Here is a 16,718-nt window from a genome sequence, read left to right on the forward strand (position 1 = left end):
GTTGAAGATTAAAAAATTATTTGTTGTATTTTCCCCATATTCCATCCAGTTCACTTTATTTTTTTTAATAAGATATTACACTTGATCTTTCTTGAATAAGTTCCTTAATTTCTTTTAGTTTTTCCTCCTAACGTATTCTGTGCCTCCTGGTAGTTTTGTATTGCTATCTATCTGTACCATTAGTCCATCTATTTCCTTTGTTAATATGAACTCTTTTGACCTAAAATGGCTTTTGTTTTAAAAACGATTGAATTGTATGTTCTCTAGGCCCATATGATTAGGGTATCTGCTGTACCTATTATGTGGGGGGGGAAAGTAATTTATAAAATATTCTGTCCTGCTTAAAAACAAGTTATCGTCCAATAGGCTTCAATTTCCAATACCCTCGTCTACGTGGACATTCTGTAAGAGTAATGTATATGCCAATTATTTGATTGTCCGTCCACATTCGGTTCCCTATCAACACTTTTTAAACTTTTAGTGCCAGCGAGAATGACTTAAAAGTAGTCAAGATGACGAGCTTGATTGAGCCTCCTCCATGTACAGTCGTGGCCAAAAATATTTATTACTTTTTCCAAGTAACTCACAATTTCCCCAAAAAATAAGTTGAAATTGAACAAAGTTTTTGGTCTCCACAATTCTTTATTTCGCTGTTAATATTACAGAATCTTTTTGATTCAGAACTTAATATGTCAATTTAAATCAGAAAATAAACATAGCATTGACAATTGACACCCTAGACGTAATATTTGGTAGCACAACCTTTGGTCAAAATAACTGCAATCAAGTGCTTCCCAAAACCATCAATGAGCTTCCTGCACCTCTGTACTGTCAGTTTGGCCCGCTCCTCTTCTGCTCTAGTTCTGCCAGACTAGAAGGGTTCCTTCTCCCAACTGCTGTTTTCAGATCTCTCCACAAGTTTTCAATGGGATTTAGATCTGGACTCATTGCTGAACAGTCCAGTGTTTTGTCTTGAACCATTCCTGGGTGTTTTTTGAAGTGTGTTTGAGGTCATTGTCCTGCTGGAAGACTCCGACCAAAATTATCCTATTTACACTTTGTAGTAAAATGTGACTCGAATAACATTAATATTGATGCCCCCAGGCTGTTTTCAAAACGTTGCTTGTTAGGGACAGTCGCTCTTTAAAACAACGCCGCTCTCATTGTTGGTCAAGGATGTACAAGACTATGCAGCTTTATTGACATTGGTGTGAATTTATTATGACAGTTTATTGGTCACGTACACATTTGCAAATGTTGTTGTAGGTACAACACAATACTAGTTTCAAGCTCCAACAGTGCAGTAAAAAAAACTACACACACAATCCAGAAAAATACAAAAATCTGTTTATATAGGATGAGCCATGACTAGAATACAGTATATACAAGTACATTGGGTGAAATGGTATGTAAACAAGTGACCAGTGTTCAATAACTATGTACATAGGGCAAAGTGCCCTGTACCTTAGAGACTAGAGTACCAGCTGGTAGCTGGCTAGAACACTAAGGTTCAGGGCAGGGTACTGGGCAGAGGCCAGCTAGAGGTGACTGTTTAACAGTCTGATGGCCTGGTGATAGAAGCTGAAGTCTCTCGGTCCCAGCTTTGATGCACCTGTACTGTCTCCCCTTCAAGAGGGTAGCAGGGTGAACAGGCCGTGGCTCAGGTGGCTGATCTTCTTGGTCTTCCTGTGACACCGGAGGCTGTAGATGTCCTGGAGGGCAGGCAGTGTACCCCCCCCCCCCTGTCTGGAGAACCCTGCCGTATTACCCTGCCTTGCTCTTCTACAACGCTGATGATGATAATCAAATAGTGACTAAATGCGTAGCAGCCCTGGCAGAGAGTTGCTCTGTGTGTGACGATGTGACACGCCTGTCTGTGTACCTATTTCTCAACGCATTTCCATTTGCACTGTCCATCAGGAATTCCTGGGAAAATCCATGTCTGATTTCACTGTTAGTCTAATAGAATGACTTTGTTGTCCACTCACTGACAACGGGGATGTTTCCTACTTCCTGACCTTGTAACTAACAGATACTTCCCCCTGACGGTCAGTATACTGTCTACAGTGATGTGAGTGGAAGTGTAGGTCTGTTGGCATATGTCATGTGTGACTGACGTGTACATGATTCCTGTATCTATACTGTAGCCTTGAAGAAGTCACTCATTTTCAGTTTACCACATTGTTTGAAAGCTATCCCTTTTAGATAAAACTATACTCAACACACTGTTTTGCAATGGTCTACAGTAGCTTCAACAGCACTCTGTAGGGTAGCACCATGGTGTAGCCGGAGGACAGCTAGCTTCTGTCCTCTAGGTACATTGACTTCAATACACCCCCTTCCATAGGCTAGGTTGTAGCAACCTCATGGTGGGTATAGGGAAAATCTAGTATCATGTAGTAGCCTAAACCTATTGACGTTAAGTGAATGGAATATGCTGTAATATTCTGCCATGGTCATAAAAATAAGAATGGTCCTCCCTCATTTTAAACGGTACCGACTGCTCTGCTACAACTAGTGTTTAATTACTGGGTAGGCCTTGCCGTCACACTGGTTGAAAGCCTAAAGTTATTCACCATGTAGTTGGCGAGTGTTTTCTTCTGGTGATGTAGGGTATGTCCTCCCTTGAGTCTGTTGGCATCAGCCTAAGCACCGCTATAGGGGGTGACTGACCAAGGTGGTGGTCATATGCTGAAACCAAGGTCCTGCTTTTCCACCCAGCCTACATTAGGAGATCCTGCTGGCCCTGCTGCTCTACTGAGGAACAGAATAGCCGGTAGAACTAGAACGCACGTGGTCCTTGCAAATTCTACACAAAATGTAACATGGAATCATAGTCATTCCATGTTAAAGCATCGCCTCTCTTCTATTCAAATGAATCAATGTAGCCTATTTCTTTGATACAGATCCTGGCTCAGTTTAGCCTACCCTCCCCAAATCCTTAAACGCACCTCTTCATCCCACTGCGTCTGCAGGATCCAAATGAGGAAGTTTACTTAGTGAGGGTGTGAGTCAGGCCTCCACTATCCCATAATCCCTCACATGCCTAATGACTAACAGCGTTCTGCAGCTGATATCAGGGTGTTAATAATATCAAAAGTATGTCTCTCGTCTCGACTCAAAATGAGATGGCTGAGTCGGCCAAGACGGAAAATAACTTTAATCCCAGTCTACAATATTATCATTTGTCATTTTTCTGTAAGTCTAGTTTTCCCATTTTATTTAAAAATTTGATTGTCATACAGACCTGAAACACTAGCCTGTTTTGTGTAGTTTTCTTTTATGGGTCTTTTGAGGGGGACATTCTTGTCGTCACCCAGGGAGACACAGCTTTGAGGTTGAGTTCAGTCAGACTACTAGACTCTGAGCCTTAGACCACTGGGTTGAGTTCAGTCAGACCACTAGACTCTCTGAGCCTTAGACCACGGGGTTGAGTTCAGTCAGACCACTAGACTCTCTGAGCCTTAGACCACTGGGTTGAGTTCAGTCAGACTACTAGACGAAGACATTAGACCACTGGGTTGAGTTCAGTCAGACCACTAGACTCTCTGAGCCTTAGACCACGGGGTTGAGTTCAGTCAGACCACTAGACTCTCTGAGCCTTAGACCACTGGGTTGAGTTCAGTCAGACTACTAGACGAAGACATTAGACCACTGGGTTGAGTTCAGTCAGACCACTAGACTCTCTGAGCCTTAGACCACTGGGTTGAGTTCAGTCAGACCACTAGACTCTCTGAGCCTTAGACCACTGGGTTGAGTTCAGTCAGACCACTAGATGAAGACATTAGACCTCTGGGTTGAGTTCAGTCAGACCACTAGACTCTCTGAGCCTTAGACCTCTGGGTTGAGTTCAGTCAGACCACTAGATGAAGACATTAGACCACTGGGTTGAGTTCAGTCAGACCACTAGACGAAGACATTAGACCACTGGGTTGAGTTCAGTCAGACCACTAGACGAAGACATTAGACCTCTGGGTTGAGTTCAGTTAGACCACTAGACTCTCTGAGCCTTAGACCACTGGGTTGAGTTCAGTCAGACCACTAGACGAAGACATTAGACCTCTGGGTTGAGTTCAGTCAGACCACTAGACGGAGACATTAGGCCACTGGGTTGAGTTCAGTCAGACTACTAGACGGAGACATTAGACCTCTGGGTTGAGTTCAGTCAGACCACTAGACGAAGACATTAGACCTCTGGGTTGAGTTCAGTCAGACCACTAGACGAAGACATTAGACCTCTGGGTTGAGTTCAGTCAGACCACTAGATGAAGACATTAGACCTCTGGGTTGAGTTCAGTCAGACCACTAGACGAAGACATTAGACCTCTGGGTTGAGTTCAGTCAGACCACTAGACGAAGACATTAGACCTCTGGGTTGAGTTCAGTCAGACCACTAGACGAAGACATTAGACCACTGGGTTGAGTTCAGTCAGACCACTAGACTCTCTGAGCCTTAGACCACTGGGTTGAGTTCAGTCAGACCACTAGACGAAGACATTAGACCTCTGGGTTGAGTTCAGTCAGACCACTAGACGGAGACATTAGACCTCTGGGTTGAGTTCAGTCAGACTACTAGACGGAGACATTAGGCCACTGGGTTGAGTTCAGTCAGACTACTAGACGGAGACATTAGACCTCTGGGTTGAGTTCAGTCAGACCACTAGACGAAGACATTAGACCTCTGGGTTGAGTTCAGTCAGACCACTAGACGAAGACATTAGACCTCTGGGTTGAGTTCAGTCAGACCACTAGACGAAGACATTAGACCTCTGGGTTGAGTTCAGTCAGACCACTAGACGAAGACATTAGACCTCTGGGTTGAGTTCAGTCAGACCACTAGATGAAGACATTAGACCTCTGGGTTGAGTTCAGTCAGACCACTAGACGAAGACATTAGACCTCTGGGTTGAGTTCAGTCAGACTACTAGACGAAGACATTAGACCTCTGGGTTGAGTTCAGTCAGACCACTAGACGAAGACATTAGACCACTGGGTTGAGTTCAGTCAGACCACTAGACGAAGACATTAGACCTCTGGGTTGAGTTCAGTCAGACCACTAGACGAAGACATTAGACCTCTGGGTTGAGTTCAGTCAGACCACTAGATGAAGACATTAGACCTCTGGGTTGAGTTCAGTCAGACCACTAGACGAAGACATTAGACCACTGGGTTGAGTTCAGTCAGACCACTAGATGAAGACATTAGACCTCTGAAGTATGGTCTGACCAACCTGTGCGTATAGCCTCTCCTTCACGCCATGGGGCTTAGGAAATGTAGTGGTATGTGTCGAGATTAAGAGAAAGCTGTCAATACTCTTTCTTTCTCTTCCCGGCACAATGAGGTCCAGCGGTTTAAACTGTCTACAGGAGTTTTGCTTTCAAAGGGTTGTGATCGGGTCATGGTTCGTTACGCCCTAAACGTTCTGCAAATGTTAATCATGAAGAAAAGAATGACACTTTTCTTTTCTCTTTTCCTCTTTCTATCTGATGAAACCTCTTGTCTGTGTGACAGGTGTTTTTGTCAACGTCTGTGTGTTGCAGAACGATGGTCTCTCCCTGACCTCTAGCTCGTCTGTGTCTAGCCCTTGCCCCTCAGGCAGTGTAGGAGGCGGTGTGTGTGGACCACAGAGCGATCAGGAGAGTAGGCCATGCTCCGTCTGTGGAATTCCTTTCTCTCATCTCTGTCAGTGGCCTACACACACCACCTGAGCCATGTTTTTCCAGGATCCCCTGTTTAGTTTTCTGCCCCAGCTGTTAGTCTTCACTTCCTCGTTGCTGTTTCCTTAGTTACTTTTTTTTTTCCTCCAGGAAGTGTTATGTTCTCTTTATCTCTCGTCCACGTTCCTCAGATGGGGAGTGGAGACTGTTGTCTGCTAGGCTATTATACTTCCCTTTATACCTCTAATCTCTGTCCCTCTCACTCTGCCTTCCCTCTCTCCCTCTGTAGCGGTGTAGTGGTTGAGCCTGTGTGCTCCTCAGATTCCAGTGAGAATGAAGAGGTTTAGGAGACATGGACAGGAGTCCCACAGAGATCGGATCAAACAGGAGCTCTATGGGTTCAACAAGGTAAGAGCCGGAACAGAGTCAATCTGATCTCTGATCTCTACAATAAGGTTATGGTCCCAATTCCAGACAATTGTCAGTTGATTTGTCCTGCCAGTTTCTATAACTTCTCTCAATTCAAAGGGCTTTATTTACATGGGAAACATATGTTAACATTGCCAAAGCAAGTGAAATAAACAATCCTAAATAACCAGTAAAGATTACACTCACAAAAATGTAAAAGGAATAGACATTTCTATTGTCATATTATGGCTATATACAGTGTTGTAACAATGTGCAAATTGTTGAAGTACAAAAGGGGAAATAACTAAACATAAATATGGCTTGTATATAAAATGGTGGTTGCTCTTCTCTGGCAACAGGTCACATCTTTCTGCTGTCCTCTCTCTCCCCCTCTAATTTTCTCTCCTCTTTCTTGCTATTTCCCCCTCCTTTTTTTCTCTCCTTTCTCTTCTCTCGCCCCTCTCTCTCTCCCCCCCTCTCTCCCTCTCCCCCATAGACGGTGGAGCATGGTTTTCCCCACCAGCCCAGTGCTCTGGTCTTCAGTCCCAGTCTACAGCTCCTGGCCATCGGCACACGCTCCGGCGCCATCAAACTGTATCCTTCAATAGACACTCAGAGGGAGAGGGCTGGCTGGCTGGCTGGCTGGCTGGCTGGCTGGCTGGCTGGCTGGCTGGATGGATGGATGGATGGATGGATGTCTGTGTAAGAGTGCAACATTTAAGCGTCAACATTTTTGACCCAGTTTGTCTCCGTTACCCTCTGCTTTAGCTGTCTGTGGTTAGTGTGTATTTGTGTGGAGTTATTTTTCCAGGCTATTGCTCAGCCCTGACTGTACCAGACAGGCACAGTGGTGTGTTTCTGTGTCTCTGTTTTTAGTGCGATTTGATTCATCTGACACAATCGTGCTCATTGACCGTGTAGAACCAGTCGGCACGCTATCCCCATTCATTCCCTACGATAACCCGTCATTATAACTCTCCAGTCACACAATGGGGCACATTGTTCGGTTCTAACACAAAACAAATTCTATGAATAAATGTAATATTAGCCAATGGCAGGGCAGCCAGAACAGCCCATCTCTTTCTCTAGATGCATGTGGACCCTTTCAATACAGTGTAGTAAAGGAAACACGTGTGTAAGTATGAAGGCTTCAGGTGTGTGGGGGGGGGGGGGCATGCTTCAGGTGTGTGTGTGGGGGGGGGGGCATTCTTCAGGTGTGTGTGGGGGGGGGGGCATTCTTCAGGTGTGTGTGTGGGGGGGGGGGGCATGCTTCAGGTGTGTGTGGGGGGGGGGGGGCATGCTTCAGGTGTGTGTGGGGGGGGGCATGCTTCAGGTGTGTGTGGGGGGGGCATGCTTCAGGTGTGTGTGGGGCATGGTTCAGGTGTATGTGTGTGGGGGGGGGGGGCATGTTTCGTGTGTGTGTTCTTTAACCCGAGGTCAGTTATGGGGCTCCAGGTGTAGAGTTCATGGGTCTACATGATGAGAATGCTGCCGTCACACAGGTCCACTTCTTACCACAGCAGGTGAGTGGCTGCTCCACACACACACACCTACTGTACAGGCCTGAAGAGTGCTGTGGCAACCCGTCGTCACTGTGGCAACCCGTCGGCATGTCGTCACTCACTAACTTGAGACGGTGTAGAATGTTCAATGTCATGCATGTCACTTGGTAGTACGGATGTAGAAACCGATATTCCACAGATGACTCATATCATTGACTGGTTTTTCTTTCAACATTTCAGCTTTTTCTAATAATCAAATGTCTTTATAGCACAACTTGCTTCAAAAGTAACTAGAATTCATATAGGCCTGATTATGCTAAATCTCAATCAATTACACAGCTATTCTGGTGCTCCTAGGCTTTATATTGTGCTCCTAACTTTTTAAAGTTCTATAAAATGTTCTGTATGTGATAGCTATGTGCTCCCATTACTGGTCCTATTGACATTGCAGGAAATGTTAGTAGTAAAGCTGTGGCCAACGTCCCTGGTTGGTCTGTGTTGAATAGGTTGACTTGGTGACTCTGTTGGATGACAACAGTCTCCACATGTGGACCCTCAGAGCTCACCAAGGAGTCTCTGAGCTGCTGGAGATAGGACGCTTCACACTTACTGGACCCCCGGGGTGAGACACACTACATACACCCCACCACTTCCTGACTTGATTTCTCTCTCACACTCGTTGGATCGCCATGGTAAGAGACGCACTGAGAGGCACAGAACTCGGATTGAAAATGGTGACATGCACACGTTCAATGACAAACACGTATGCACCTTAAATAGTCTATTTTTAGTTTAACTAACCCATCCACCACCCCGACCTCTTCGGAGGACACACCTGTTTTAGTTTGTAATGCTTTTCTGCTACATATACGTCCATTTTTACATACGTGTTACTTTTTCTATACAGCAATCACAGCACAATAATACTCTACCGAACATGAGCTCTTTAATCCCACCTCTCAGCCCATCCCACCTATCACCATAGACCTCGTTTGGTTTCCATGTGCCATATATTTCAATTGTTCCTTGATGTTTAGCATGAGTTTGGAGCCTTTTTAATCGTATCCACAGACTGAGCTAAAGATGAAAACCTTTCCTACGAGTATTATTATATTATTGATTGCTTTGATTATGTCTTTCCAAATCGCCCGGCACTGCTATTTGTAAGGTTAATTTTAGTGTTTTTTTAAATTATTTTTTATGCCATTCCTGAACCTGTGACCAGAAAAAAGCTACATAGGGGCAATACCGAAATATATAATCTCGTGATTCTGTCTCTTATCAGCAAAATACAGTACATTCTGAACATATTCAGACCCTTTGACTTTTTCCACATTTTGTTAGGTTACAGCCTTATTCTAAAATGTATTAAGTTGTTTTCTTCTCCTTATCAATCTACACACAATACCCCGTAATGACAAAGCAGAAATGTTTGTGGCCTGCTGGAGGTCATTTTGCAGGGCTCTGGCAGTGCACCTCCTTGCACAAAGGCGCAGGTAGCGGTCCTGCTGCTGGGTTGTTGCCCTCCTACGGCCTCCTCCACGTCTCCTGATGTACTGGCCTGTCTCCTGGTAGCGCCTCCATGCTCTGGACACTACGCTGACAGACACAGCAAACCTTTTTGCCACAGCTCGCATTGATGTGCCATCCTGGATGAACTGTACTACCTGAGCCACTTGTGTGGGTTGTAGACTCCGTCTCATGCTACCACTAGAGTGAAAGCACCGCCAGCATTCAAAAGTGACCAAACATCAGCCAGGAAGCATAGGAACTGGAGAAGTGGTCTGTGGTCACCACCTGCAGAACCATTCCTTTATTGGGGGTGTCTTGCTAATTGCCTATAATTTCCACCTTTTGTCTATTCCATTTGCACAACAGCATGTGACATTTATTGTCAATCAGTGTTGTTTCCTAAGTGGACAGTTTGATTTCACAGAAGTGTGATTGACTTGGAGTTACATTGTGTTGTTTAAGTGTTCCCTTTATTTTTTTGAGCAGTGTATTTCATATCCTTATTATGTCCTGTTATATTCCAACAGAATGGATGTTCCTTTTTAACAACCAATAATGATTGCCAGTAAAAATGTTACGCATCACACTACCCATAAAGGGATACAGCTGGGATCAAACCCGGGTCTGTAGTGAAGGCTCTAGCAACGCAATGCAGTGCCTTAGACCGCTGCCCACTCGGGATGCTTTATATTTATCACATTATCTTAAATTATTTTAGTTCCGATTCACATCTGCCAAAAATGGCCATAATATAATCATAATATATCCAATCTCTACAATTAGGCCATATCAAACAAAAAAAACGATCTTGGTATTTCTAATATACTGCCTGTGCAATCTACAAATTCAATTCATTAAAAAAGTCAGCCTTACCCTTCTTTGCTTTCCCTGAATCAAAATCATATTTTTAAGTCCATATAGTCCAAAGTTACGTATTGCCTAAATAACATTTTAAAAAGTAAGTCCGTCATGCTCAATTCGCTTTCCCATATGTCCAACCTCATTGTAAAGTCCATGGTTCCGTAATGCATTAATAAAACAAGTCCATGCATATAAATGTAAAACAATTGTAAAAATGAATCCATGATTGTAATGTGGTAGTGTTTTATGGGGCACTACTTCAACAGGATGTAGATGTCACTCACAGCCACGTTGGACTCTTCCTGTCCTTGAACATTTGGTTGTTTACCTACAGTTTATCGACCACTCCATGAACATTCTGCTTCTCTGCTCGGAGACTTTTTAAAGGGCATGTCGTCGTCTCCACTATTTCATGGAGAAATTGTTCATTAATAGAGAAGGGGGTGTGTTCTTCAGCTCTCTACCCTGTTGAAACGAGGCTCTCTTCATTTGGGAGTGAGTTAGCATAGCTACTATGGGACTGGGCCTTCCCTCCCCTCTGCCACTCAAACGGTCAGCCAGTTGTATCCACCTGTCTGTCATCTTGAGTTTGCGTTTCATGAACTCCTTGACTTTTTCCTCCGTTGACTGATCGCTTTTGTTTCATCCTCCTTTAGTTCCATTATAACAACATTGTTCTTCATACTCCTGCGCTTTAGAGCAGGTCATTTGGCTCTCATTGTTTTATCATACCTCTCCATAGTGTCTCTGAGGGGGTAGTTTTAAATATCTTATTTTACGGTCCTATTTCTTCTGTCTTCTTACTGTAATACCCTTTATATATATTTTATTTTTGCCTCAACCTCCCCCAGTTGCCCAGACTATTTTAACTTGGTCTTTGACAGATTCAACCTGTTAACTGTACCCATCTCTCGTTCCCTCCGTCAGGGCTCCTCCCAGTGTGACTCGTGTGACGGCGGTGCTGACCCACTCCTCTGGGGACCTGTTGTTTCTGGGAACAGAGGGGGGACACGTGTTCGTAGTGGAGGTACCGGGCTTCAGAGAACTAGAGGAGAGGAACATTAGCCTGGAGAATGTCACCAACAGGTACACACACACACACACACACACACACACACACACACACACACACACACACACACACACACACACACACACACACACACACACACACACACACACACACACTTACTTTATTGGCTCTCTGAGTTGGACATATTTGTCCCCTAAACAGATGGAATCTGCTGTTGATTAATGTGAATACCTCGCAGACATTCTCTCTCACACACGTACACAACCATAGTTGATCCATATTTTTTTATTTATTTAACTAGACAGTTCAGTTAAGAACAAATTCTTATTTACAATGACGGCCTACCTGGGGAACAGTGGGTTAACTGCCTTGTTCAGGGGCAGAACGGAAGATTTTTACCTTGTCAGCTCGGGGATTCGATCCAACAACCTTTCGGTTACTAGTCCAACGCTCTAACCACTAGGCTACCCATAATGATGCTAAAACCCAACCCTGTCGTTCCCTCCCTCTGTAGTTTACCAGAGGACTATGGAGGTCGTAGGAGCTTGGAGCATGTCGAGTCCTTACAGGAGAATCCTGTCAACCCACGCCAGGTTCTGATTGGCTACGGACGAGGCATGATGGTCATCTGGGACCTGGAGCGCCAATCAGCCGTCAAACACATCCCCGCTACTCAGGTACAGTGTGAGTCTCTGTGTTGGTGTCTGGGTCTCGAGGGCTCTGGACTTGACTTCCTGTTTGGCTGTGTGTCTCTCTAGCAACTAGAGAGCGTGTGGTGGACGGAGGACGGCGGCCATGTTCTCAGTTCCCATAGTGACGGGAGCTACTGTCGCTGGATGGTGGCCGGGGAGGGGACACAAAGCGAACAGGAGAAGTCCGAAGTACCGTATGGTAAGGGAGCATCACAGGTCAATGTCCTGTTCCTCTCTGTTGAACCTCACAGAACACAGTAGCGGGGGTGAGGACGGTATTGGTTGATTGCTGAATGGGTTAGTTGATTGATTGGACGGTTTGTCTCTCCTGTGTAGGCCACTTCCCCTGTAAGGCCATCTCTAAAATCATCCAGCTCCCTACAGAACAAGGGTGAGTTTCTTTCCTTTGTCTGTGTCCCCTTCCTCTCGCTGCGTCAACCTGTTCCACATGAATCCAAGTGTAAAGATCTGGTCTTCTCCGTGTGTCCAGGCCTCCGTTCCTGTTCCTCAGTGGCGGCATGCCCCGGGCCAGCTACGGCGACAGACACTGTATCAGTGTGATCCACAGTAAAACACACGTGGCTCTGGACTTCACCTCCAGAATCATCGACTTCTTTGTCATCAGAGACGGACCAGACCATACAGGTAGAAAGGCAGGGGGATACACACAGACACACACACACACACACCCACCCAGTCTAACCCCTCTCCCTCTCTCCAGGCGACCCCAGTGCGTTGGTGGTGCTAGTAGAGGAGGAGTTGGTAGTGATAGATCTTCAGACTGAAGGGTGGCCAGTCATCCAGACTCCGTACCTGGTCCCTCTCCACTGCTCGGCCATCACCTGCTCCCACCACGTCTCTGCTATACCCCTGAAGCTGTGGGAGAGGGTCCTGTCTGCCGGAGCACTGCAGAACACACACTACTCTAAGAAGGTAGGTGACACACACACACACTGCTCAAGCAAGTTCCTGCACCACACACACAGGCACCCATGCAAACACCTGAGCAGAAAATCAGTCTGAATTGGAGCTCAAATTGACTGATCTCTCTCATCCTCTTTCTCCCCCCCGTCCCTTCTCTCATCTGCTTTCTCCCCCCCCCGTCCCTTCTCTCTCTCCTTCTCTCATCTGCTTTCTCCCCCCCCCCTGTCCCTTCTCTCTCTCCTTCTCTCATCTGCTTTCTCCCCCCCCCCTGTCCCTTCTCTCTCTCCTTCTCTCATCTGCTTTCTCCCCCCCCTGTCCCTTCTCTCTCTCCTTCTCTCATCTGCTTTCTCCCCGTCCCGTCCCTTCTCTCTCTCCTTCTCTCATCTGCTTTCTCCCCCCCCCCGTCCCTTCTCTCTCTCCTTCTCTCATCTGCTTTCTCCCCCCCCCCCCGTCCCTTCTCTCTCTCCTTCTCTCATCTGCTTTCTCCCCCCCCCCCGTCCCTTCTCTCTCTCCTTCTCTCATCTGCTTTCTCCCCCCCCCCCCCCGTCCCTTCTCTCTCTCCTTCTCTCATCTGCTTTCTCTCCCCCCCCCCGTCCCTTCTCTCTCTCCTTCTCTCATCTGCTTTCTCCCCCCCGTCCCCGTCCCTTCTCTCTCTCCTTCTCTCATCTGCTTTCTCCCCCCCCCCCCCCCGTCCCTTCTCTCTCCCTCTGTCTAGCCGTGGCCTATAACAGGAGGACAGAACCTGTCTCCCGACGCTCCTCAGCGAGACCTACTTCTCACAGGGTCAGTGGACATTCACAGCTCATCAGTTTCTTTTCAATACAAGTTAGGATCAATGTTAAATGTTGCTATGTGGAGACCTGGAACAGGGTTTCAAAGGGTTAAAGTCATGTTCATCCTCACAAACGTGTCCTAATATCCTCCCTCCCTCTCTCCCAGGCACGAGGACGGTACGGTCCGTTTCTGGGACGCGTCGGGAGTCTGTCTGTACCCCATGTACAAGCTGAGCACGGCAGGGGTGTTCCTCACTGACGCAGAACCCAATGACAACATGAACCAGGGCACGGAGGGAGAGTGGCCACCTTTCAGAAAGGTGGGGGGGTGTATATATAAATAACCAGAGTTACCACCCTTCTGATGTGTGTGTAATAACATAATGGTGTCCCTGTAGGAAGGTGTGTTTGTTAGAGGAAATGTGTGTACTGAATAACCAGCTGAATTACACCCTGAGATGATGTATTAAATATGTCCCTCTCGCCTCTTTTCTTCCCCCCCCAGGTGGGTTGTTTTGACCCGTACAGTGACGACCCTCGCCTGGGCGTTCAGAAGATCCACCTGTGTAAATACAGCGGTTACCTGACTGTAGCTGGCACCGCTGGACAGGTGAGTTGACCAGGGGAAAACCAACCACTACTCCCTCTGGTGGCCATATTTGGGCATTACTGCTGCTGTTGTCTTCATTTCCAACTTTCTTTGGCACTAGGTCTTCGTTCCCCATGCCAATCTTTTCCTGGGGCTATTTGGCTCACGGACAGTCACACATTCAGTGAACGACCCATTTTCCTGACCCAGTCTGCATGTCTGCATAGCTCTCCTATAATGTAATATGATAACTAATGAAAGTGGTCTCCCATCCTTTATAGAGCACTGGATCATCAGGGGGAAGTCTTCTCTATTATCTGTCATTAACAACAGAACAGTGACTGTCTGTCTGACGTCTCCCTCTGTAGATCCTGGTGTTAGAGCTGAATGATGAGACAGCGGAACAGACGGTGGAAGCCACGGTAGCTGACCTGTTACAGGGACAGGAGGGCTTCCGCTGGAAAGTAAACAACATTACGTTATAACAATCTTTGATTTAATTGGATTTCTGTGAGCGTAAAGACAATGAGTGATCAATACATTGTGTAACATTTCGGGTAACGTTCTATAACGTCTCTGTAACCCATCTGTCCCTATCAGGGCCACACGCGTCTGGAGGTGAAGGAGGAGCCGGTGATGTTCCCCCCAGGATTCCAGCCCTTTGCCCTGGTCCAGTGTCAGCCTCCGGCCGTGGTCACCGCCCTCACCCTGCACTCTGAGTGGAAACTAGTGACCTTCGGGACCAGCCACGGCTTCGGACTCTACGACTACCAGCAGAAAAACACCGTCCTCGTCAGGTGAGAGTGTTTCTGCATCTTTCTGCCTGTCTGTCTTCCATATAACGGCAGGCAGCAGAGATGGGATTTAGACGACTGTGTGTTAACCGTCTCCTGTAGGTGTACTCTGAACCCCAGTGACCAGCTGGCTATGGAAGGGCCTCTGTCCAGAGTAAAGAGCATTAAGAAGTCTCTCCGCCAGTCCTTCAGGAGGATCAGACGCAGCCGGGTGTCTTTACGCAAACACCACGTCAACAGCGCTGCTAAGGTAAACAACAACAACAATAAAAAAACATGACTGCATGAATCCTTATTGAACAGAGTTCCTAAAGATCACAGTTGTTGAAGACCAGGAAGTGTCTCAAACAGGCTCCTCTGTCTCTCTGTCTGTCGCTCTGTCTAGGTGCAGGAGGCCAATGCTCGTCTGGAGGCTGAGCTAGCAGAGATGGAGTTAGCTCCTGTTCAGAGAAAGATAGAGGCTCGATCCTCAGACGACTCCTTCACCGGCCTCGTTCGCACGCTGTACTTCGCTGACACCTTCCTCTCAGACAGTAAGACACACACACACACACACACACACACACACACACACACACACACACACACACACACACACACACACACACACACACACACACACACACACACACACACGGCCCCCTGGGTATTTAATGTTTGATGTCTCATATTGCTCATTCCTCTCTCCTCCTATAGGCTCCCATCACACGCCCTCTCTCTGGGCAGGGACCAATGGGGGCTCGGTATTAGCCTACCAGCTCCGCCTACCGCCTGTGGAACGCAGAGCAGAGGACCCCGTCTCCGCCCACCCTGGTGAGAGCATGCCTTTTTAGCCATGCCTTTTTCTCCTCTCGTCCATCTCTCTCTCTCGTGCCTCCGTCGACCCTCTCGTCCATCTCTCTCCCTCGTGCCTCCTTCGACCCTCTCCTCTCGTCCATCTCTCTCCCTCGTGCCTCCTTCGACCCTCTCCTCTCGTCCATCTCTCTCCCTCGTGCCTCCTTCGACCCTCTCCCCTCGTCCATCTCTCTCCCTCGTGCCTCCTTCGACCCTCTCGTCCATCTCTCTCCCTCGTGCCTCCTTCGACCCTCTCGTCCATCTCTCTCCCTCGTGCCTCCTTCGACCCTCTCGTCCATCTCTCTCCCTCGTGCCTCCTTCGACCCTCTCGTCCATCTCTCTCCCTCGTGCCTCCTTCGACCCTCTCCTCTCGTCCATCTCTCTCCCTCGTGCCTCCTTCGACCCTCTCCTCTCGTCCATCTCTCTCCCTCGTGCCTCCTTCGACCCTTTCCCCTCGTCCATCTCTCTCCCTCGTGCCTCCTTCGACCTTCTCCCCTCGTCCATCTCTCTCCCTCGTGCCTCCTTCGACCCTCTCCCCTCGTCCATCTCTCTCCCCCGTGCCTCCGTCGACCCTCTCGTCCATCTCTCTCCCTCGTGCCTCCGTCGACCCTCTCGTCCATCTCTCTCCCCCGTGCCTCCGTCGACCCTCTCGTCCATCTCTCTCCCTCGTGCCTCCTTCGACCCTCTCGTCCATCTCTCTCCCCCGTGCCTCCGTCGACCCTCTCGTCCATCTCTCTCCCCCGTGCCTCCTTCGACCCTCTCGTCCATCTCTCTCCCCCGTGCCTCCGTCGACCCTCTCGTCCATCTCTCTCCCCCGTGCCTCCGTCGACCCTCTCGTCCATCTCTCTCCCCCGTGCCTCCGTCGACCCTCTCGTCCATCTCTCTCCCTCGTGCCTCCTTCGACCCTCTCGTCCATCTCTCTCCCCCGTGCCTCCTTCGACCCTCTCGTCCATCTCTCTCCCCCGTGCCTCCTTCGACCCTCTCGTCCATCTCTCTCCCCCGTGCCTCCTTCGACCCTCTCGTCCATCTCTCTCCCTCGTGCCTCCTTCGACCCTCTCGTCCATCTCTCTCCCCCGTGCCTCCTTCGACCCTCTCGTCCATCTCTCTCCCTCGTGCCTCCGTCGACCCTCTCCTCTCGT

At 47.8% G+C, this 16,718-nt stretch overlaps 1 protein-coding gene across 3 annotated transcripts in view; it reads left to right on the plus strand.

Moving 5' to 3' along the window:
- Positions 1–16,718, plus strand: part of LOC139570037 (LLGL scribble cell polarity complex component 2-like) — a 41,686-nt gene that overhangs the window by 14,307 nt on the left and 10,661 nt on the right. For all 3 annotated transcript variants that reach the window (XM_071391481.1, XM_071391483.1, XM_071391482.1), the window contains exons 2-19: positions 5,947–6,065; positions 6,562–6,659; positions 7,507–7,588; positions 8,074–8,189; positions 10,868–11,026; positions 11,488–11,650; positions 11,732–11,864; positions 12,002–12,056; positions 12,156–12,310; positions 12,387–12,598; positions 13,305–13,372; positions 13,529–13,682; positions 13,868–13,972; positions 14,320–14,415; positions 14,552–14,748; positions 14,848–14,995; positions 15,131–15,278; positions 15,442–15,558. In XM_071391481.1, the coding sequence (XP_071247582.1) occupies positions 5,991–6,065; positions 6,562–6,659; positions 7,507–7,588; positions 8,074–8,189; positions 10,868–11,026; positions 11,488–11,650; positions 11,732–11,864; positions 12,002–12,056; positions 12,156–12,310; positions 12,387–12,598; positions 13,305–13,372; positions 13,529–13,682; positions 13,868–13,972; positions 14,320–14,415; positions 14,552–14,748; positions 14,848–14,995; positions 15,131–15,278; positions 15,442–15,558 (2,281 nt within the window). In that variant the 5' untranslated portion in view covers positions 5,947–5,990. The remainder of the gene's footprint in view (positions 1–5,946; positions 6,066–6,561; positions 6,660–7,506; positions 7,589–8,073; positions 8,190–10,867; positions 11,027–11,487; positions 11,651–11,731; positions 11,865–12,001; positions 12,057–12,155; positions 12,311–12,386; positions 12,599–13,304; positions 13,373–13,528; positions 13,683–13,867; positions 13,973–14,319; positions 14,416–14,551; positions 14,749–14,847; positions 14,996–15,130; positions 15,279–15,441; positions 15,559–16,718) is intronic.

Source organism: Salvelinus alpinus, chromosome 3, assembly GCF_045679555.1.
Source record: "Salvelinus alpinus chromosome 3, SLU_Salpinus.1, whole genome shotgun sequence".
Classification (NCBI taxonomy): domain Eukaryota; kingdom Metazoa; phylum Chordata; class Actinopteri; order Salmoniformes; family Salmonidae; genus Salvelinus; species Salvelinus alpinus.